Source organism: Siniperca chuatsi, linkage group LG10 (assembly GCF_020085105.1).
Source record: "Siniperca chuatsi isolate FFG_IHB_CAS linkage group LG10, ASM2008510v1, whole genome shotgun sequence".
NCBI lineage: Eukaryota > Metazoa > Chordata > Actinopteri > Centrarchiformes > Sinipercidae > Siniperca > Siniperca chuatsi.
In genome coordinates this window covers 29,164,526-29,189,450 of record NC_058051.1, presented here as the reverse complement: position 1 = coordinate 29,189,450, position 24,925 = coordinate 29,164,526, and the positions used below count along the sequence as shown (strand labels likewise).

The following is a 24,925-nucleotide window of genomic DNA, read 5'->3' as shown; positions in this document are numbered from 1 at the left end:
CCCTCCTCACCGTGTTACGACATCTTGTCTGAACTCGCACAGAAAGGATCTTCCTGACTGGAAGGAACTGCTGTGAACGGATAAAGTACTGTATCTGTGGGCTGCTGGCTTCTCATTTCACAAATATCTGATTCTTGACTTCACTGAAACCTGTTTCTAGCACCCACGTGAGATCTGACTCCAGTTCCTGATTTCCTTTTGGCTCAGACCCTTGAACCTGGTTCTGATTCTGGGTCGATTTTAAAAATGTATCTCATGTGTGACTGAAGTCTCACAGCGGATTCAGTCTAAACTTTCTGACTGCGGATCAATGTGTAGGATTGGTTGGAATGATTGCTGAACCTCATAGGAACCCATAATTCGAAACCCGTCTGACTCCGGATTCTGAATTTGATTCAAGACGTTCTGTTTGTTCCAACTCTAGCAGGATGACCAAAAATGAAAAAGTGAATGACTTGCACTGGCAAGATATTACTGGATTATAATTATTTATGAATTAATGTGTTCATCACTTTAGTGTTGCTGTTACTTTATATAACAGCCTACTGCTGTGTAGCTTGTGAATTTCCCCTATGGCAACAACAATGTCTTATTTTAACCTGTAATAATACATCACTTCATCAGATGATTATATTTTGTATTATTAATCCGAAGCTACAGAGCAACAAGAAACTAAAGTTATCAAATAAATGTAGTGGAGTAGAAAGTAGTAGTAAAAATATTTGCCTCTCAAGTAAAGTAGGCTACAATAAAGTACCTCAAAACTGTACTGACTAAAGTAGGCTGCACTTGAGTAAATATAGGCTTCTTAGTTATTTGGACAGACGAGCTGGAAAGTAACTTTCTACATTTACCCATCGGTAACAATATGCAGTCATTGTGGCGGTTTGAGATTTATGAAGCATCTGTCAGAGGCGGGGTTCCCACATATGTATGATTGCCTGGCATAAGGAAGTTGCTGTCAGTCCTTTGAGCACAGCAGTCACAGTCGCAAACCCAGAAGCAGCAGTTTCTCTGTAAAGGCGTTCCGAGGATTCCCAGCGCGCCATCCTCTCTACCTGTCCGACAGGTGTAGCCGGCTGTCTCGGCTGACTGAGGCAGAAGACGGCTCTAAGCGGGGGGGGCCATTCATGGTCATCTATGGGTGAGTGTCTGCGGAAAGCTTGTCCATGTCTGGAAGCATTATGGCAGAGGATTTTCAGCGACAAGAAGCCTTCTCTGGGAGAAGGAGGAGGAGGAGGAGTAAATGGTGGCAGTGGGGACCACCGCAGTGAGAGTCCACCGAGTCCGAGTCCGGCGCCGCAGGAGAGCGTGACCGAGAGCGGCTCCATCTACACGGCGGTCTGGTCGTTTGAAGCCCGGCACCAGGATGAGCTGTCGTTCCAGGAGGGGGATCTGTTCAGTGTTGTCAGCCGCACCGGGGACTGGTGGACCGCACGGAGGCTCGACAAGAACGGGTGCGTCCTGAGCACCGGGATCGTGCCCCACAACTACCTGGCCAGGGCTGAATCCCTAAAAATGCAACCGTGAGTGGCGTCACTTTTTCTAAGTGCTTTCAGAAACAGACTACTCTTTAACTGTTAACACATTAGGCTTGGTCTTTCCCAAACATGGCTAACTGCGCTCCTTCTCACTTTACTGTATATTTGACTTGTTATGGAAATTCGGCCCATAAAACGTAAAGTTAACTGAAAAGTAAAACCAAAGGCTTAATATATGGAGGCTGTTTTTTAAATAAACAATATTTCAGAGGAGCTGTTATCGGTCATATTGGCAGCAAGCCATGAAACAAACACTAGATGTTGAAAAGTAAATAACAAGCTCCCCAGCATAAAACTTCTCGTCACCAGGAAGCATTGTGTGAAGTATGGACATGCTCAGAGGGGTAGGCAGAATAATTAATAGTACAAACCACAGCAACTAGTTGTGTTCAGTCACCTGTCTTGACAGTTTGAGCCAAAACTTATTATAAACTTCACTGCAGGCTTTTGTAATAGCTTACACACATGTTTCATGCTTTAACCTCCTTCCTACTCCAGCCAATCAGTTTCAGCCCATCTGGGTGTCAAACACATGCAGGTCTCTGTATAAACAGTGAATCCAAAACTGATTTCTGCCTCCCAAGAGTCCACAACAGCGTGAAAATTTCTGTTTTATTACATTAGTAAAAGCTCAACGTCTCAAGCTGAGGTCAATACCTCTCTATACCTGATGAAGAGTCAATTTGGGCTTGAAACGTACTTTTGCTAAAGTAAGTGTTCAAGTGTTGCAAGTTCTTGGGATGCACAAAAAACTATTATAAGCTGATCTAATTTACTTCCTCAACCAGTGTTTTAGTAGAAGTGGGACTTTCTGTGTAAATGTACTAGAGTTTCCAATTAAGCGCAAGTCTTTTGCATTTCTTTGAAGACTTGTAGGGAACACGTGCTGTCAAACACACTTTATGGAGTGACTTGCCACAAATGTGACCCTTACAGATGCTTTAGCAGGTCAAACAGGAGGAAATTCATTCCGATTTCACACATTCCAGTTCCTCTTAAAAGGCACCTTATGCTGGAATTACGGCGCTACTGGTTGGACCTGTATTTGTGCATACACGACATTAAAACATGTGACAAATATAAACAGTTGAGATAAATTACAACATTATCACTAATACATTTGCGTAGAAGACTTGCATTTGCACTTGTTCAGTTCAACAAGTCCTCTGGATCCGGCTGATACACGCTTGCCAACTTGAGCTTATTTTATTTACTCTCAGCTTGTTTACAACTGATAAATCTACAGTTTTGGTCAAATTGCAATTGTAAGGCAGGAATGAAATGTGTCACTGTATTTTTTTAATTCCAGTTTAGGCTATATTGTAAACATATCCATAGTTTTATTTGTTTTTACCCAAGTTGTTTTCATTGGTTTGATAGCTGACAGAGGAAATGACAGGTAGCCTATGTGGTATGCATCTTATACCATCGTTTAAGCGAGTCAAAATTGTACTTTTTTTTAATGTTTACAATAATTATATTCCAGCAAAATTTGCTAAAAATGTATGTGGATGCTATTTATCCATCTACAGGAGACCTACTAATGTGTTTGGAGCTTTGGATTAAAGACTTTTCTATAAGCTGCTGCCAATTATCCATTCCCCTTTGTCTAATAGCAAGTGAGCATTCATACAGCTGCAACACATACATCCGCCTAACCCTCTGTTGTGATTACACCGTATCACTGCTAAGAGACACAAACGGAAGGCGTTATTGACATTTCTCACAAACAGTACGACAGTCAGCCTCACCACTTCTCTTTTTGTCCTTCTCTCTCTGTTTATTGCTTCAACAGAATGGGAAGTGTGCAACATGTTATTCCCACATGTCAACAGGTGGTGGAAAGCTGAAATTAATTACAGATTCATTGTTTTTTGTGATTAATTATATTATTTTGTTACAATATTTTCATTTAATGTCCACTTTAAACACACTTCAGCCACGTTGATATAATAACCAAATTAAGATTCGCAGTAACAGAAATTGTTGCGCAGCATTTGCAGTACAAAGTATGTCAAATACAAAGTAGTTTTCTTTTTCTATTAAACGAAAAGTTTTAAAAAATTGCTTGTTTTGTCCAACTAAAAATATATTAAATTAACAATCATATATGGCAACGAAAAGCTGCAAATCTTCACGTTTCAGAAGCTGAAACCAGCCAATGTTTGGCATTTTTGTTTACAAAATGACTGAAACTCTTAACTGATTATCAAAACGGCTGGCGATTAATTTTCTATTGACCAATTATCGATTCATCTGTGTATCTTTTAAGATCTAGTTTGGTTTCCACTCATGATAATCACAACAAATGTCCATCCAAAGACGATACAAGTTTAGAAGTCAGAGATTAAGCGTTTGTGGCAGTTTAACGCATAAGCAAGTTAAACCAGGAATTCCACCGGCTGCAACCAAAGGCGGCACAGATATGAAACATAACAATCACCATGAAGAAATTCCACAATACCAGAAACAATCAGCTGGAGTTACTGCTCTGCAGCTGACATTGGCAAGGTCTCGTAACTGTAAAATACATTTTATTTGTTCAAGAGCCAAAAGGACTCTATGTTCCAACACAGCTTTTAATAGCTGAGCTTTCAGCCTCAGGCCACCATCAGAGCCCAGATAACAACCGGAGGCAGAAAGCTCAGTAACAGCAACAAATGCTTTGTTCGTGTTGCGTACTGTACTCTGAGTGGTCAGAGTATCTAAACATGTCAAGTCTTTTTTTATAGCAGGTGCAAAAACAAAGTGATACCAGATCCCAGGATGTTCACAGGTACAGGTGTTCGCATATGTTTGTCAAATTAGATGCTGCTTTGAAGAGCCGATGTACCATGAATGGTTTAACACCACCAAAGAATAAATTGCCCGATCTTATATACACAACTATTATTCCAAAGATGATTTCATAATATATTATCTGCCATTTACACAATATCTCAGATCATTATTGTGATTATTACATTTAAACTTTGAGACCATGCAACCACTTCCTAATGATTACTTTCATTTATGGCTTTCTGTCGTGATCCAGGTGGTATTTTGGGACAATGAACCGCTTTGAGGCCCAAAGCCACCTGCTGGGACCAGGAAATGACCAGGGGTCTTTCCTCATCCGACACAGCGAGAAAGACAACGTTGGATACGTTCTTTCAGGCAAGTCAAGAAGGAGAGGTGTGATGTAGGAAGCCCAAAATGAGAACGGACTGGACTACTTAGCTGGGACCAGTAGGGACCTGGAGTCTCCACTGGTTGCCTGGCAACTGTTCAGAGTAGCTCGGCCATGGAAAACACCTCCACCTTTGTTCACTTTAATCTCAAATACACACTCCTTATTTTATAATAAAATAAGGAGGAGTTTAACTTAAGATGATATATCTTTTTTTTTTTTTTTTAAATACATGTCTGGTGGGGATCTTTAACCACTTCTGCTCATTTCTGACTTGGTGTATATGTCCAAATCTTTCTGCAGTGAGGTCCAGCAGTCGGGTGAAGCACTTTAAGATCCTCCAAGCAGATGAGAGCAATTTTCACGTGGAGTACAACCACCACTTCAGCTCTCTGATTGACTTGGTGGAACACTACTGTGTCAACAGCCTGAACAACACATGCAGACTTGGAAACCCCTGCAAGAGGGTAAGACAGGCTGTGTGGGTTGTGTTTCTATATTTTTGCTTCTACAATTGTTTGTTCCTCTTATTTCTAGTCATGTGAAAACAAGACAAGTAGTATTACATACTTTTTATTTATTTATTTAATTTTTTTTTTACACAAATACAGTTGCTAGAGCGTTGTACATTAAGGTGCTTCCTGGTGTTTGTAGATGTATCATGTTTTCTTGCAACTGAGCCAGAACACAAAATTTCTTTTAGGAAGTCATGCAATAGCTGCAGAACTGAAGTAGTTGTCAGGGAGCGAATGGATCAAAACTACAGTGCTTGATGAAATGCAACATGCAAAAGTCCCATTAGGCCTGTCAAAACATCAACTTTAAGCAGAAATTGCTTAATTTGGTTTAAAAGATATGTGAAGCCACTTCTTGAAAAACCTTCTCTCGACCCAGCTCAGTTAGAGAATTATAGACCGATTTCCAAGCTACCCTTCTCATTCGTTAAAAAGTCGACTGGTTTAGGTTCATAAAATCTTTGATGAATTTCAAACTGGCTTTCGTCGCAATCACGGTACTGAAACCGCAATACTAAGAGTGACTAATAACATTCTTATGCATGCAGACAAAGGTGAATATTCCAACCTCATTCTGCTGTACTTGACAGCAGACTTTGATACCATCAATCATGCCATTTTACTAGAAAGGTTGCATCACTGGGTTGGCATTTCTGGTACAGCTTTAAACTGGCTTAATTCTTATTTGACTAATAGATATTTTAATGCATGTGTCCTCCTCAGCTCCCCTGCTATATGGAGTCCCTCAGGGGTCGGTCCTTGGGCCATCCCTTTTCTCATTGTACATGCTTCCTCTGGGTCATTTGTTTAGCCGCTTTCATGACACATCATATCACTGTTATGCCGATGATACCCAGATCTATTTCTCTGCCAAACCCAATAACTTGAATCAACTGTTCGCTCTCCATGATTGCTTAGCCACCACCAAAGATTGGATGTCTCATAATTTCCTCCACCTAAACCCTGATAAAACAGTTCTTTTAATTGTGCCTGATAACTTTGCCACGGCAGTTGATTGGACCATTTCACTCTGTCAAATCTGCCGCTAAGAATCTTGGTATCATCGTTGACCAGTATATGACTTTTGATCATCATTTTACCAAGATCATCCAGACCTGTTTTCTTCACTTAAGAAATATTGCTAAAATTAGATGTATCTTGTCATCTGTAGATCTTGAACTAATCAACACTCATCACATTTTCTCCCGTCTAGATTATTGAAATTCCCTTTACACGTGCCTCAGTCAAACTGCTCTAAATAGTTTACAGTTGGTTCAAAACGCAGCTGCCAGGCTGCTAACTAGAACTAGTCGGTCCCACATTACCCCTGTTCTTGCATCTCTCTATTGGCTTCCTGTAAAATTTACAATAAAACTACAATCCTGTTTATTACATATAAAAGGCTCTACATGACCTTGCCCAAGGTTACATTTTCGATCTCCTAGTTCCTCATTCCACTTCTTGATCACTCAGTTCCTTAAATCTCAGCCTTTTATCGGTCCAACGCTCCAACCTCAAATCAAAAGGTGATCGCGTCTTTGCTGTTTTAGCCCCTCTGGAATCATCATCCACAAACTACCAGATTTGCTGAATCTTTAGACTGCTTTAATCTTTATAGGAAGCCTTTTTATAGATCTCCAATCCCTGTCTTATGTTTTGGTTTGTTTCAGTTTGGTTTTGTGCTGTGTTTTGTTTGTAATATGTCTTTTTATATATATATATATATATATATATATATATATATATATATATATATATATATATATATATATATATATATATATATATATATATATATATATATATATATATATATATATATATATATATATATATATATATATATGTGTGTGTGAAGCACTTTGTAAATGGTTTTAAAAGTACTATACAAATAAAGCTTTACTTACTAAAAAAAATAATAAAAAACTCCATCCAGATTTAAAATATAGGTTCACATTTTTTCAAGTCTGTCTTAAAGCAATACTCACATGCCCATGGGTAACAGCTCCCAATGGAAGTAATGGACATTTTTAGCACAAATGTGTTTTCCCCGGCAGTTTTTCTGTGTTGAGTTGCGTTGGAGGGATAGCAACACAAGATACTCACTTGATTTGATCAACCCAGACTGCTGAAGCCTAATATTAGCTTCAGATAAACTTTACAATACATTTTTGCACAGGACTGTGGATATTGTCCTCCATCACTTCCATCGGAAGCATGTTAGGAAGGGATCTTCTAATGTCCAGTGTGACCACGAGGATTGATTACAGCAAGTAAAAACTGGTTTAATGTACATATGGGCACCTGACTATTGCATTTTTTAAAGACAGAATTTACAACAATACCTTTTTTGTATTGTGTCAACTAGAGCTGCGATGATTGGTTGGTTGACAGGAAAAACTACTTTGAAAATCTATTAACCGTTTAGGACATTTTTCAAGCAAAAATGCCAAAAATCCCCCAGTTTTAGCTTCTGAATTGTGAGGATTTGCTAATTTTCTTTATGTTATGTGATAGTTAACTGAATATCTTTGGGATTTGGACTGTTGGTTGGACAAAACAAGACATTTGAAGGCTCCCCCTTAGACATAACGCAAATTGTCATGGTCATTTTTCACTATTTTCAGACATTTTATGGACTAAACGATTAATAGAGAAAATGAATAGCAGATTAATTCTGAGTGATTGAGATTGAATTAGTAATTAGTGGTGTGTGTCAAGAACACACAAAACCCATTTAAATCCCGCCTGTATGACATTGTATGAACTGTATTTGTGTCCCTTTATGACCTACAAGTGTGTGTATGTGTTTCCTCCACCAGAAAAAGCCCAGCACCCCAGATTTGAATCATTTTACGGTGGATGAGTGGGAACTCCCGAAAGAGGAATTTACCCTGGAGGAGGAGCTGGGCAGCGGCTACTTCGCTGATGTCTACAGAGGACACTGGAAAAACCATATTCCAGTTGCCATCAAGATCCTCAAAAGTGGTATTTCATCATCTCTGTTGATCTAATGAAGGCTGATTTAACAGATGGGTTGATGATTCTGTGGAGTTGTTGGCGCTTAGCTCCACAAATAACAAAAAAGATGGGTGGGGAAACATCCCTTTCAGCTCAGACTACATACAGTCATTTGCTACTTTCATCCAGTGATCTAGTCAGAGCCATGGGTTTTAATAACGCGGTGGATGGTTTTGCCTAGAAACTGGTAAGGAAAAATAAATCTGGTTTAAAAGGTACAACCGTTCATTCTCTTAACGTGTATTTTGGCTGGTTTGTGTATAGTGCACAAGTTTGTTAGCTAATCAATGATTTGTTGATTGATACAAGGGTTTGATAGGTATTTATCGAGGTGGGAGTGGGGGCTTTGAAAACTCATTACAGTCAGTCAGTGATTCACAGGTGTGCATAGCCTTGTTTGACAGGTGAATTTTACTTCCTTTTACTTCCTTAAAGCTTTTCCCATATGCTATATCACAGCTAGTGCTGAAACAATTAATATTATAAAGAATATTTAAAGAAAATCCCCAACAATTTGTTGAACGTTTGTTGCTTCTCTCCGTTTTATATCATTGTAAACTGGATATCTGTGGGTTTTGGACTACTCTGACAAAAACAAGGCTTCTAGGAAATTTTGATGGCCATTTTATAGGACTTTATTGATAACAAATTAATCAATAATGAAAATAACTAATTAAGCTGCATCCCTAATCGCAGGCCTCTAATATCATGAGCTTTTGCACTAGTCATCTGGTGCATTTCGCTGGCAAACGGCAGGAATTTCACACATGAGTAGGAATCAGGTAATTTCTCACATCTTGCGATAAGTTATTTACTGGCGTGCTTAAAGTTATTGCTAGCTGCGATTTCTCACTGGAATTCCATGTGTCATGTTAGACAACTATAAGCTGCGCTGTGTTGTAAAAAAAAAAGGGAGGAGGAGTACAGTGTTTAATACCAATACACTTCTAAAAAGTTGAAGTTGTCATCTCTAAAATGCCGAGAGAGAGAGAGAGAGAGAGAGAGAGAGAGAGAGAGAGAGAGAGAGAGATATATATATATATATATATATATATATATATATATATATATATATATATATATATATATATATATATATATATATATATATATATATATATATATATATATATATATATATATATATATATATATATATATATATATATATATAAGCTCTCATTGTGCCGATTGTGTTTTGTGCCAGATTAATAATCACCAACACCTGAGAGCTGCCGGTACAGCTAGTCCTTCATGCAAACATAACTCCAATCAGAAAGTACATTTTCACTCTACCACTCATCTCTAATCTAAAAACGCTGAGTTGTATACGATAGACAATCTTTTGTGTGGCTAATTCATCAGCTGACTCGTTCACCAACACAACTGAAGCTGTGTGGATGTGAATGTCCTTCGGTTTGTACAAAGCTAAGCTGAATCCGTCCTGGACCAATCGTAGTTCCCAAAAAAATCCCTCTAAAGTAAATCTTAAAAAACCTGACTCAGATGTTTCTCAGCATATCAGTCGCAACTGTTTATGCCCCAGTTCTTGAATTATAAAATTTACTATGTACAGTATTGTTCAAAATAATAGCAGTACAATGTGACTAACCAGAATAATCAAGGTTTTTAGTATATTTTTTATTGCTACGTGGCAAACAAGTTACCAGTAGGTTCAGTAGATTCTCAGAAAACAAATGAGACCCAGCATTCATGATATGCACGCTCTTAAGGCTGTGCAATTGGGGTATTAGTTGAATTAGTTGAAAGGGGTGTGTTCAAAAAAATAGCAGTGTGGCATTCAATCACTGAGGTCATCAATTTTGTGAAGAAACAGGTGTGAATCAGGTGGCCCCTATTTAAGGATGAAGCCAACACTTGTTGAACATGCATTTGAAAGCTGAGGAAAATGGGTCGTTCAAGACATTGTTCAGAAGAACAGCGTACTTTGATTAAAAAGTTGATTGGAGAGGGAAAACCTATAAAGAGGTGCAAAAATGATAGGCTGTTCAGCTAAAATGATCTCCAATGCCTTAAAATGGAGAGCAAAACCAGAGAGACGTGGAAGAAAACGGAAGACAACCATCAAAATGGATAGAAGAATAACCAGAATGGCAAAGGCTCAGCCAATGATCACCTCCAGGATGATCAAAGACAGTCTGGAGTTACCTGTAAGTACTGTGACAGTTAGAAGACGTCTGTGTGAAGCTAATCTATTTTCAAGAATCCCCCGCAAAGTCCCTCTGTTAAAAAAAAGGCATGTGCAGAAGAGGTTACAATTTGCCAAAGAACACATCAACTGGCCTAAAGAGAAATGGAGGAACATTTTGTGGACTGATGAGAGCAAAATAGTTCTTTTTGGGTCCAAGGGCCACAGGCAGTTTGTGAGACGACCCCCAAACTCTGAATTCAAGCCACAGTACACAGTGAAGACAGTGAAGCATGGAGGTGCAAGCATCATGATATGGGCATGTTTCTCCTACTATGGTGTTGGGCCTATTTATCGCATACCAGGGATCATGGATCAGTTTGCATATGTTAAAATACTTGAAGAGGTCATGTTGCCCTATGCTGAAGAGGACATGCCCTTGAAATGGTTGTTTCAACAAGACAATGACCCAAAACACACTAGTAAACGGGCAAAGTCTTGGTTCCAAACCAACAAAATTAATGTTATGGAGTGGCCAGCCCAATCTCCAGACCTTAATCCAATTGAGAACTTGTGGGGTGATATCAAAAATGCTGTTTCTGAAGCAAAACCAAGAAATGTGAATGAATTGTGGAATGTTGTTAAAGAATCATGGAGTGGAATAACAGCTGAGAGGTGCCACAAGTTGGTTGACTCCATGCCACACAGATGTCAAGCAGTTTTAAAAACTGTGGTCATACAACTAAATATTAGTTTAGTGATTCACAGGATTGCTAAATCCCAGAAAAAATTTTTTTGTACAAAATAGTTTTGAGTTTGTACAGTCAAAGGTAGACACTGCTATTTTTTGAACACACCCCTTTCAACTAATACCCCAATTGCACAGCCTTAAGAGCGTGCATATCATGAATGCTGGGTCTTGTTTGTTTTCTGAGAATCTACTGAACCTACTGGTAACTTGTTTGCCACGTAGCAATAAAAAATATACTAAAAACCTTGATTATTCTGGTTAGTCACATTGTACTGCTATTATTTTGAACAATACTGTACATATGAAAGCTGAACTTTGTTTTCTTCCCTGTTGATAACATGTTAGACCACATTTGAGTGAAACTGGGTGTGGTTTAACAGGTACAGACAGAATAAGAATGGAGAGTCATTTCCAGCTGTATCGTGGTAAGACCCATCGATACACCTCAGATGCTGTCATACATAATTGGCAACACAAGCAGCATCGTTATGTGTATAATTGAAGTGACACACATTTGGGCAGTTCGTCAAAACTTCCGCCGTGTTGTGTAACAATCAGAAATTATTTTCTTGTTGAGTAGAAATTCATCTTTTTTGGCATAAAGTATGTGCTGATGCTAATCTCTGTCTCACTATTGTTTAAATAGTCACTATATGTTGTTTTCATCCAGGAAAACTGGATCAATTGTGTGTAACAAACACCTGTCAAGCTTATCTGATTAACCCGAGGAGGCAGGAAGTAAATGGTTTATGACTCACGTTGATTACATTTTATGCGCCTGACAGACACTGTACAGATTAAGACAGATTTTAACCCGGAATGTGTCGCACTTGACTAATTTCAGAACCGGGCCGGATTAAGTGCCAGATCGGTTGTCGTTTAACGTGCAGTTTGGGGGTGGTCAGATTAATTGCCTGAACAATCTGACTGTCGGACAATCGGTTGGATTTAGGCTCACTGCAGTTATAAACTGCAGTGAGCTTGTTTGATTGATTATTGGAGTAGTATTTTTCATGTTGTGGCTAAACTGTAGTCTTGAGATGTAAAACTGAACTTCACTGCAGGACAGACAGACCATGTTCAGTGTGAGCATGCAAGTCTTCCTGCACGGCCAGAAAGGCTGATTAAAACTTGTAGTTTAAGTTAACACAAGATACAAGATTACTAAAAATGCAGTGTCTGCTCAGAACACATCCCTTCTGTTTGATCTCACAAGCAGCATGCAAAGATATTTCCCTCGTGTGCAATACATTGTATAATTACCACAGTTAGCATGATTTAATCTAAAAACAGCGGTTGCAATATTATTGTACTATATGAACATTTCTGTTCTAAAATTTAAAAAAATGAAGCTACCACAGAAAGTCCCATCTTCTAGAGTGTCATTGTCAACCTTTGAGTTATAAAAAGGGAAAACTAACTGTGGTGCTTACCAAACAACATAAGTCTGTCATTTTTGTAAAATGGTCAAGATTAGAAGTGGTTTCCTTCTCTGTTTCTCCCTCCCCTGTTCCTCTTTCATCTCTGTTCCTCTTTTTCAACTCCGTTTCTTCTTTCTCCCTTTTAATTCGCTCTCCATCTGTCTGTCTGTCTCTCTCTCCAGACTCAGAGTTGAACCACCGTGAATTTCAGAGGGAAGTTCAGATCCTGAAGAGCCTCCGCCATCGTCACCTCATCTCTCTGTTTGCTGTCTGCTCGGCCTCAGCACCTTACTACATCATCACCGAGCTGATGGAGAAAGGCAGCCTGCTCAATTTCCTCAGAAGTAAACCTCAGTGTTCTTCTGTTTGTCTTTTGTGGCAACCAGTCAGAGATTTAAGCCCAGGATTAGATGGTTAGAGCTTTGGTTTATGGTTGGTTACCTTTTGCCTGTTATGGTGTGATCTAAAATTTCAGTCAGTCAGTCTTTCAGTCTTGAAGGAGTTTCTTTCAATAAGGCTTTGACACCTAGCTAAAAAATTATGCAACAGTTCTGCAATAAATCCCACCTTCATGAAGGTTATAATGTTATAATGAACTGACAACTGAGTGTATGTAATTGCAATGTAACACGCATAAGTTTGTAACAAGCAAAATCAATTTTCTGCATAATAATATGCGATAAAATGATGCGGTTGCTTGTTGTTGCCATCCCAGGGCTCTTTTTAAGAGTCGACAGCCATGCTAGCAGCTCTTAGAGGCTGTACTTAGGCACATTAGTGCTTTGAGCCAAATGCTAATGTCAGCATGCTAACATACTCACAATTACATTGCTAACATGCTGACGTTAAGCAGGTATAATTACCATGCTCACCACTTTAGTTTAGCATGCTAACATTTGCTAATTAGCACTAAACACAAAGTACAGCTGAAGCTAATGAGAAGGTCAGTTTTGCAGGTATTAACCAAAGTATTGGACAAACTGAAATTCTGACCTGATGGTAGTGATAGATCCTGAGGGGGACATGAATGTGCGTACCAAATTCCAACCTCATGGGGGCGCTACAGGTCAGGAGGTCACCAAAGTCAGTAGGATTAGTAGTTTGGGCACCACTAATGTGCATATAAAATTGAATGGCAATCCATCAAATAGTTGTTGAGATATTTCAGTCTGGGCCAAAGTGATGGATGGACCGACACCCTGCCATTGGCACGGCTAAAAAGTCAACTTTTATCTAGAAAAGAAAGTCCAATTTAGCTCACATTTGGAAGGATATTACATTAGTGGTATGCCTCTAATTATGCATGACATTTTAAAGTGGCGTTATATTTATTTATAACAACTACTGCACATAATCACCCACTCACAATAATGACAAATTGCTGATAAGTCATGTGTGACATTATAAAAAGCCCCCAACAAGGATGAGCTGCTTCAGAATGTAATTACAGTTTGGCATTGTTTCTGCAAACATAAAATTGCACTTATTGAAATCGCAAGGATTCTTAAGTTCTGTTTATTGTAAAGTTTTTACCATTGTCGGTGCTGATTGTTTTCTGCGTTTGTTTCAGGTTCAGAGGGGCAGAATCAAGACATTGTGTCACTTATTGACATGGGTGCTCAGGTGGCTGATGGGATGTCGTACCTGGAGGAGCAGAACAGCATCCACAGAGATTTGGCAGCCCGAAACGTCCTGGTGAGAGAGGACTACATCTGTAAGGTGGCCGACTTTGGACTGGCCAGAGTGATCAAGGTTGGAAGGGAGAACGGGTTTGTGTGTGTCTTTTTTGAAGTCAAATAAAGCCGGCTGTTTTTAAAGACAAAGATTTCTCATCCAGGAGCCGTTCTACATCACAGAAGATAAAAAGATTCCCTACAAGTGGAGCGCTCCTGAGGCCATCAGCCATGGGAAGTTCTCCAACAAGTCAGACGTCTGGTCTTTTGGTGTCTTGCTCTATGAGATTACCTCCTATGGAGGCATTCCTTACCCAGGTTGGTGAAATGACATGTTTTTTGGATTAAATGTTTTAAAAATAGAATTTAGAGCACTTTCAGTCAATGATAAATGGTGATTATGAAATGAAATATCAAGTCGATGTCCGTGTGGAAAACATTTTTCCCCCATGTCATTCCCAAACAAAAATGTGATTATTACTGGAAAAGGACTCTTAACAGTACAGCATTTTGTCAGAACCAGGGGTGGAAAAAAGTATTTGCCCTTCCTCACCATCCCTGGGGTTCCTCAATTCTAGCACATTTTTTTGTCCCCCCCCCCACTGCATTTAACTGGCTGGTATTATTTATCAAACTGTATATATTTGCTTTTTTCCCCCCTACTGCCTTTGCTTTTTATTATTGATATGTGTGTCATGTCTTGTGGAGCACTTTGGGCTGCATCTTTACATGAAATGTGCTATAATAAAATAAAATAAAATAATAATAATAATAATAATAATAATAATAGAAACAGGCTTTGCCCGCTGTAACCATCCCGCCTGTTCATACTGACCATTAAACGATTCCAGTTTAAGTGATGGGGACAAAATCCACTGTCCTGCTGTGCAAAAATGTATTAAAAAATTATCTGAAGTTAATTTGAGGCTCCAGCAGTCTGAATTCAACATCAAGTGGTTATCTTTCAAAGTTACGGCCTTTTTAGTACAAAGTTCCCTCTGTCACTGTCCTTCCATCCCAGCTAAACAAGAAAAACACAAAGGGAATATTATACTACGACGGTAACTTTGGAAGATACCCACTTGATGTGACTGACTCAGACAGCTGAAGCCTCATTTAAGCTTCAGATTATCTTTTGAATGCATTTTTGCACAGAACGAGGATTCTGTCCTCCATCACTTACATTGGAAGTGCTTTTGGAAGGGATCTCTTAATGGCCTGCATGAACATGAGGAATGATTACAGCAAGCAATGCAGACACGGCATGATTGTTGTCACGTAGAAATTAAAATCGCATAAAGGCTTGAATAGAGATTGTGATGTTAAAAGGATTAAAACGTGCAGCACTAATAGGACTAACCTTACAGCAGATATGAGTTGTCATTTGTAGTCCTCTCAACATACATTCTGCTCATTTCAAGGTCCAAGGTGCTTGAATATAATAATTCAAGTTCTCACAAGATGATGAAATAAAGAAAATTTCCTGATGTGACATGTTTAGGGAACTGAAAGTCAACAACTGTGTTTAGAAAATATATTTATACATGGTATGGTATACGTTTGGTGTTTAGCAGTGATGTGTATGGAACTACAGTTCAAGACTATATTGAGAAAGCCCCCACGTGTACCTACAGGTATTTTAGTGGAAACAAATGTTTAACATCTCTTCACCACTTCTGCACTTCTTTTTCCTCTCTCTACCCGCTTCACTCCATCCCCTCAGCCTTTAGCAACCAGGAAGTGTTCCAGCAGGTTACCAACGGGTACAGGATGCCAGCTCCGGAAAAATGTCCCGACTTGCTCTACGAAATCATGCTGAAATGTTGGAGCACCAAGCCAGCTGACAGGCCAGACTTCAAGTCCCTCAAGGTCCAACTGGACAACAGCTTCTACAAGTGGGAGTAACCGTCCCGACTTCCTGCAGTACATACTCAGTGCCACAGAGGGGCAGCAGAGAGCCGGACACTAAGCAGGGATTGAGAGGACTGAGGAAAACGGATACAAAACTGATTTTACATCAAGAAAGACATTGACTGTGTGTGTGTGTGTGTGTGTGTGTGTGTGTGTGTATGCAATGTGCAAACCTGCAAAGCTTTATTTATTTTATTCAGTCCACTATGGCTGCAACTATTGATTATTTTCATTGTCATTAATCTGATTTTTTTTTTTTTTTAATTTTAGAGCTGAAACACATTCAAAAAATGAATTGGCAACAATTAAAAAAAAAATAGATTAATCAAGTCATTTTTTTTTTTTTTTTTTTTTTTTTAAACAAAAATGTCAATAATTCTCTGGTTCCAGCTTGTCCAATGTGAGAATTTGCAGGTTTATTTGGTCTTCTGTGATTGGTCTTACCATTGATAAGACAAAAAAAAAAAAAAAAAAAAAAAAAAAGACATTTAAATGTCAACGTGGGCTCTATGAAACTGTGATGGGCATTTTTCACTATTTTCTGACATGTTATAGATCTAGAAACGATTAATCGAGACAAATGATTACTCAACAATAAAAATAATCGTTAAATGCAGCTCTAATTTCCGTCTTACCAACAGATCAAAACCCAAAGACATGCAGTTTGAAATGCAGCGAATCCTCACATTTGAGGTTGATTGTTTAGTATTTTTACTAGAACAAATGACTTAAACGATTAAGTCCATACTGCAATGACGTGCGAAGCCACTGACAACACAAAACAGCCAACATGTTCTACGGTTTGTTGTAATTTCCTACAGAATAATATTTTGGGTCTCTTTGTTAGATTTCTTTATTATTTCTTTTGTTAAATTATGGTGTCTCTGTAGATGGAGCACTTAGCCAATAAAGCATATTTCGTACATTTGCAGCCCAATAACAGATCTGGAAATTTGGTAAGGCTAGCCCTCCAGATTGTTTTGGTCTTTGCATGAAATCTTAACGAATCCTTGGGGGTTTACTATTCCAAATGAATGCAGAAATATATTTGCCCAGTGTATTAAAATACTTTTTGGTGTACGAGTTGGGATACATTGAAATAAATACAAGAATTTAGGTAAAGTATGAATATTTACGAGATTAAAGCTAGGGTACGTGATGTTGGAGAAACTAGCAAGAGACAGCTAGATTGTAAAAGTATCCAACCGAAAAGAAAAAAAATGTAAAAAACAAAACAAAACACCGCCTCCCTTCAGGCCTCCCTCCAAAGCCACTCCCCCAAAAACACATTTTCATGTACAATGAGTGCACGGGCAGGTAGGTAGGATTTTAAATTCTATTCTGGATTTTACAGGCAGCCAGTGCAGAGAAGCTAATATTGGAGAATGATATGATGATATGATCTCTTTTCCTAGTTCTTGTTCGTACACGTGCCGCAGCATTCTGGATCAACTGGAGAGTCTTAAGGGACTTATTCGGGCAGCCGGATAATAAGGAATTGCAATAATCCAGCCTGGAAGTAACAAATGATTCAAATCATTTTGAGACAGGATGTGCCTGATTTTTGCAATGTTACATAGGTGAAAAAGGCAGTCCTTGAAGTTTGTTTCATGTGGGAGTTAAAAGGACAAATCCTGATCAAAGATAACTCCCATGATTCCTTACGGTGGTGCTGGAGGCCAGGGCAATGCAATCTAGAGTAACTATATGAATCCGCTCCTTCTCCTGGAAGTAGTGCACTTGAACGATGAACGGCCACGGTCGGTCAGTCCCCCGTCAGAAGCACCTGCGACGCAGCACGATGAGCCCTATCGAGATCGGCTGGGCCCTTCAAGCCGTTAGGACCCCGAAGTATGTCGTAAAGAAGTTCGACAATGAATTGTGTAGGATTTCCTCCAAGCAGACATCAAAATTATTCAGCCTCTTCATGATCACGGTTTGTCGCAACATTCATCTAAGCCAATTTTAAATCGGAGAGATTGATCTCTTCTCGAATAACTTCTTTGACTCTCTCTCAGAATGCCTGTAGCATGTTAGCATCTACAGTGTTTCTGCTAGTAGCCTCCGAGTTACTAGCTTGCATGGTTTTGAAGGCATTTTTTTGTCCAAAAATCTTTCCATAAACTAAAATACTTTGACTCTCAAAATATCCAAATATATATATATTTTTTTAAAGTCACTTAATTTGGACCATTTAAACAAATTCTAACTTATTTATGCATACAAGTTGGGACCTCGTGGTTTACACGTCTACTCCATGATGCGTCCCCTGGTGGCCTCTCAAAGCTCAGTCTTGACCTTGGAAACGCCGCTTGACAATCTCACCTAAAGATCCATTTTAGTAGCTGTTCTGGAGCTTACGATCACATCACATGATCTTCATCATCAGAAAGAGAGTTTGACTGTTTGACTGTTTTGTCTGCTGTTTCCAAGGCCAAGAATGAACTCTGAAACTCAAGTTTTAAGCCAACATGGATGAGAAGTTCTCCTTAACGTGCTCCGTTTTGTCAACAGCCTCCCTCTAATTGATGCTGGATGAAATGGAAGTAGAGCGCCAACTAATAATTTTGAGTTATGACAAAATATAAAGAGAAACACACCAGCAGTAAACAAATGCCTCGTATAAGTTACTTTGCTAGAACAAATGTCTTACTTGTTGAAAACTCTCTACCTGTCTGCAATATTTACCTTTGGCCAGCAAGGGGCAGCACAGTCACAGTCTGAGGAGCTCTTTCCTCTCTTTTCTAACTTCACTAAGAGTGAAGTTTTTAATTGCACAAATCAGTCACTTGCTTTCCAACAGTATACACTCCCAGTATTTCAACAGTTTCTCTCAAATCGAATCCAGTCTTCTCTGAACTGCTCTGAACTGGAATTGCTCCATTAATCAGCAAACTGACGAGTTATCACATCAAAATAAATCCTCTTCCTCCAGACAGTCATCCTCAGCTTTCTCTTACTTTTTGCATCAGTGCCATAGATCAGCGTGTGATCCCTTGAAACTAAATCTGTCTTTGGTTGAATGATGACAAATTAAATTGTTTGAGTCCTGATGAAGTAAAATTATCCAGATTAGAGGGGAGTCTAAAATAATTAGCATAATTTTGTGTAGCATACTTTTTCCCTGCTTTCCTTATCTGTTAATCATCTCGCCAAACCCTCAAATTAATCTTCAGGACCAGGTTAAGAACCACTGCCATAGATTGCATATGTGGACTATGACAAACCAACCCAACTTTTTTGGAAAATATGCAAAATGCACATGTCAACAACAGTGAAAGTGAAGGATTTAAGGCAAAAAAAATTTAAAACAGTTTGTCCCAGGATATTTTCTTGATTACTACTACTTAAAAACTGTATCAAAGCAAATCAATAAATGTAGTGATGTCACCTAAGGAAATACTTCTAAACAGTTTTATGAATTATGTTTGAACAGATTTTAATCCCAGGTCACATTTTGCTTCTAGTTTTTCTAGTTGAATGTTGCTCATCCTTGTTGCTGATGAAATGGCTGGTAAGACCTTATTTCTAGTGTCAGATTTGTAAATGATTCACATGCGACTCTTGTGGAACAGCATGTACTGCTGTCCCATTTAAACATCTGATGGCTTATCAAAGCACCTGCCTCACCCAAAGTGTTGTAAAAGTGTTGAATGTAACCCTCATAGCACTTTCAACCTGCTGCAAACACAACGCGAGTTGCTGCATATATGTACAGTCCTCTGTATAGGCTTCTTTTTGTATTCTGCCTGTTTTTATGCCATTTAATGTGCAATGATGTTATAAGTCTATAAATAATGAATAAGTAATGACAAGAGTTTGTTTCTAATTGCTTTTAAAAGGACACTTTCAATTTGCATGTGCATTTGTGAATGTTAAGGAAACCGGTTCCCAGCCATTAATACAGAGAGAGAGAGAGAGAGAGAGAGAGAGAGAGAGAGAGAGAGAGAGAGAGAGAGAGAGAGAGAGAGAGAGAGAGAGAGAGAGAGAGAGAGAGAGAGAGAGAGAGAGAGAGAGAGAGAGAGAGAGAGAGAGAGAGAGAGAGAGAGAGAGAGTGTTTTTCCCAACACTGGGTGTTACATTCCCTCCTGTCTGCTACTGGAGTTAGCTGGGTCAGTAATGTCTAATATTTGACCCCTATATTCTCTATGTCTGTTTCTCCGCTGTTCAAATTCAAACAGCTTTATTGGCTATTTTAAAACAAACAAACAAAAAACAAAAAACACAGTAATGCCAAACACTATGAATACTGACAAACATGTAATACAGTGAGAACATTGTTAAAAATGAGATTTTCGTAATTGAAGAACCAAAAAAATCCCACACACTGCTGATCATTTGTACTAATTTACGAAGTTTCGGGGCTTTATCAAGTCAAATTCATACAGATATTCAATATGTATGGTTGTCAGGGAGGTGCTGCTGGTTACAAACCTGATGTCATAAATTAAAAAAAAAAAAAAAAACCCACAAGTGATCAACAGTGTGCAGGAGTTCTTTAGTAACAGATCATCATCCAACGCACCCGTCTATAGGACTGCTATAGTCGAACAAAAGGAAATGAGTGGAGTGCAATTTTATCATTTAATATTCTGCTTAGAAACAAAAAATGTTGATAGCTGTAAAAACTGCAACAGCAGAAAGACAAAAAACATGACAAATTAGTTTTTGTGTGTTAACGTAGATTTAGAAAGTCAGTCACTGACCAAGTTTCATCTTTATCTGAATGTCTTTACTGGTCTGATCTCCTAAACCTCCACACAACCACCACAGACAGGTCAAGAGCCTTTTGAGTGATGTTAAAGGGATAACTACCATGTTAAAAACGGTTAAAAACATCAAGCAATTCAGTTCAAATACAGTCCCATGTCCCGTGTGTGAAGTACTGAGCTTGAGCTGGGAGGAAACTGCTAGCTTGGCTCTGTCCAAAAAAACAAAACACACCTACCAACACCTCTAAAGCTCACTAATCTTGTTTGTTTAATCAGTACACATTTAGAAAAATGTTAAAATGACATGTTACAACAGCAGCAGCCAGGCGCATGGACTTCCTGTATTTTTAGCCATGCTAACAGTGTGGCTCATGTCGGTCTATCCACCACTTTGGTCCAGACTGAACAACTTTTGGATGAAATTGCCATGAAATTGTGTAGAAGCATTCATGGTTCCCAGAGGATGAATCCTCTTTGGTGATCCTCCTCCTTTTCCCTCGAGTGCCACCTGCAGGTTGGCTTTTTAAGCTTTTAGTTAAATATTTTGACGACTACAAGATGGACTGCCATGAAAGGTTACACATATCTATGGTGCCCAGACAATAGATCCCGAAGACTTTGGCGATCCCCTAATTCATCCTCTAGCGCCTCCATGAGGTTGACGTGTGTCAGTGTCTCTGTGTACAACAGCACACAAACACAGTCACTTCTTAAAATACACATTTATGATCTCTTGTTCTGTTTTTAAACTGTTGGCATCAGATTACAGCAAAGCTGGCATGAACAGATCCCACACACACACACACACTAGGCTAAATATACAGTACAGGAAAGAAAATAAAGTCAATACTGTGTCCCAACTCTTTCTCATTCTAACTAATAGAGAATGAAGGTCACTCAATCTGAAAAGTGACAAAGAAGAAAATGTGTTGAGGAAAGATCTGAAGTTATAAGGAGATAAACATATCTGGACAATTCTGGCAATATATATGTGTATGTGATGTGTGTGTGTGTGTGTGTGTGTGTTCAGATACGAAGAGGCAATTTAAACGTTTTATACACACTTTGTGACTTGTGATTTTTTGATTCCTAAAACACCAAAATCTTTCACCGTTTCTAAAAAGGATTCAAAACAGCCATTTTTGTTGTTATCAGTCGCCTCCCAAAAGCGTTTCTGTAACTTTTCTTAAACGTTTTACTGGCAGTAAATGAAAATTAAAGTTTTACTGGCTGCAGTGTTCTAAGATCGCAATGTGACTGACATACTGTTGATGATTTAAGCAGGAATCTTTTTACAGGCCGTCTCCTCCTCCTGTCAGCTTTCCTGCTGCTCCAGGCTCCAGTCACCTTTATGCAGAGTGACCTTTATACAGACTAAACTTCATACCAGGTGAATGTCGCAGAGAGGAAATACAATGACACAACTCAGCAGGGTTTATTTAACCTGCGTGGTGTGTTGTGGGCACACACACTGTGTTATTAATGCGAGTGTAGCACACAGTGGCGGCTCACAGTTGCACCGTGTTATTTAGTGACTTGTACTATGAGTTTCTTGCAGTCTGGTTGTGCAGCAGTTGGGTATGAGTTCAGCACAAACAAACTTTAACTGTAGTGGAACCATTTTTTTTTTTTTTTTTGGGTTTTGCAACAGAACGAAGGACAAAACAAAAATCTGGTGCAAATTTAAGCTACAGCAGAAAGTGTAAAAAATATTAAAACTGAAATAATATAAAAGTGAGTGTGGCAATATACACATTGTGCAATATAAAAAAAACTTTTGAGAGTGTATAAAAAAAAAAAAAAAGAAGGAGGGAGGAAGTGTATAAAATAAAAGGATTACTAACATTTCCAGACTTAAAGAGATGTTACTAACTGGTTAAATTACGAATACGGATCATTAATAAGTCAGTGTGCGTAGGGATACGTTTTGTAATGTGTCAGTCTGGGGATCTCGTCAATTTTGCAATTCACAAGCAACACATTTCTCTGGGTCGATAATATTATACATCATGTCAAAAGCCTATAGATAAAATATAGATTGGCAAGCTGAAAATTACGTTTTCTTAGTTCAAGAATAGCTGATATCTGCAAATGTTATATCATAAATCATTGTTACTCTGTATATTTGTTTTTCCATCTATATGAGCCACTTCAAAGACACATTTCTGTTGCCTTGTGTTGAACAACAAAGTTTCTCTGATCATCACTTAATGTAACTATGCGTTAACATACATACCTGCTCCCTCAGTTTCACACAGTAAAGTTACTGCACTCTTAAAAGGCGTCTTTTTGGAAACACTGACCAGGTTACTCTTGATAATCCACAGACCTTGTTGTCAACAATTTCCAGTTTTGACCTGGTGAAATTGTTAGGCCGATACATACATTTGTTCATTATGACTTGTGACATGACTCAGATTTAAGACTTGCCCCAAAAGACTTAAAAACTGCTCTGACCTCTTGGTTTATTTTTGTGCATGCATCTTTGCTCCTCCTGTAAATCCAGATCTAAGACAGAGGAACACTGGAGAGAGTAACAGGAAGTTTCAGAGAGATTCGTGAGGAAGGAAGAGGGATGGGTGGAGGGAGGGAAGAGACAAAGGGGAGGTCTGCGTCCTCAGCTAATAAAGCGTCAGTCTGCGGAGGGGAGAGGAGGGGAGACACGGACAGGAAAAGTGACACAACAAGCGACTGATTGGCCTCCCGATGCTCCATCATCCCTCTGTTTTTCACAGCGTTACTCCTTTCAGCTTTAGACTTCTGATCACAATATTTTTCTGGAGTTATCTGATCTTGTTCTGCATCTTTACTGATGGACCTGAAAAGCCTGATTATAACTAAACATTGAGCAAAAAAAAAGGTAAGACTTAAATAGCAAAGGTCAATATTATCACAAGGACATTTTCATATGTCTTCCTGCAATGTTAAAATTGAGCATGTACACAAGCTGGAACATTTTAGTCCCACATGAACATCTTGTTAGCTGCAGTAAAGTGTTGCTGAGAGTGAACATAATGCTCCAATGCTTCCTTATTACATAGTTTGATCACAAAATACAGACTGCAAGGAAATATAACTTCCTGTGCTTTATCCTCGGCACCCTTTTTATGTGGTATTTAAAAAAGGTATTTAGTTTTGTTTCGCGTCCTGGAAACTTACATGATCTATTTCAACTATAACTATATATAAAAAGTAGAGTGTCAAACTGGGTGATTGACTTTTGCTTATTTCACAAAAATATGAAATTACAAATTATTTAAGGGGCAGCTGTAGTCACTGATTGGACCAGTTATGTTTTTGAAAATCTCCATTTTTAAAGTGATTCATAAACATCGAGTAAGGCCATTTTCGTTTCAAAACAGTATACCTTTTGAAGCACACAGTAGCCTATCATTTGTAAACAGCTTTTATTTGCGTCTCATATTTCTTGCTCCTAAAATTAGACTCCAAGAGCTGCATAACGCCAATCACTTTTTAAAGTTAGATTTCTGGTTGAGCAGACATGTAGGTCTGAAAATGACCAATTTAATTCAAGTAATGAATGATGTCAGAGCACAATGACTTAATTTTGACATTTGGGTGTCTTATCATTTGCCCTTTGGCTTTTTGGCTCGTGACTCGTAGGGGAAACTCTTGGCCCGAGTGCAGCTCTGCTCTCATCCGGCTCCAGTTACAGCATGTATCGCATCCACTGCACCCTGTCATATTAACATAATAGTGGTTGTACTCCACTCAGAAAGTATCCTGTCCTAACGTGTTTAAGTTTAGAATTTTCTATAACCAGCGTTTTATTTTCACACATTTTGGACAGCAATCATATTCGTCATGATATTATCATGGCCATGCGGTATTAAAACGTGAATAACACTAAAATTCTACAACATATGCTAATTTACATGTATCACAGAGGTTTTGAGAGTCGAGTGAACATCTGCCATTCAGGTCTTCAGGTTCCCGGGCTCACCTGAATGACCGAGTGAGCAGTCATCAAACAATCTCTCTCTTTTGTCTTTTAACGCGGAAATAACAGCACAACCTTTTGAAATGCAATACTTGATGATT

The 24,925-nt window shown here is 38.7% G+C and overlaps 1 protein-coding gene and 1 long non-coding RNA gene across 3 annotated transcripts in view; one reads left to right on the top strand and one right to left on the bottom strand.

Annotated features, from left to right (window-relative positions):
• Positions 1–24,925, bottom strand: part of LOC122882622 — a 52,361-nt gene that overhangs the window by 8,859 nt on the left and 18,577 nt on the right. The window lies entirely within an intron of this gene.
• Positions 953–19,966, top strand: ptk6b (PTK6 protein tyrosine kinase 6b). The gene is made up of 8 exons (XM_044210193.1): positions 953–1,526; positions 4,576–4,697; positions 5,014–5,177; positions 8,048–8,213; positions 12,750–12,911; positions 14,138–14,319; positions 14,405–14,558; positions 15,964–19,966. The coding sequence occupies exons 1-8, from the start codon at positions 1,141–1,143 to the stop codon at positions 16,143–16,145; spliced, it is 1,518 nt and encodes a 505-aa protein (XP_044066128.1). The 5' UTR covers positions 953–1,140; the 3' UTR covers positions 16,146–19,966.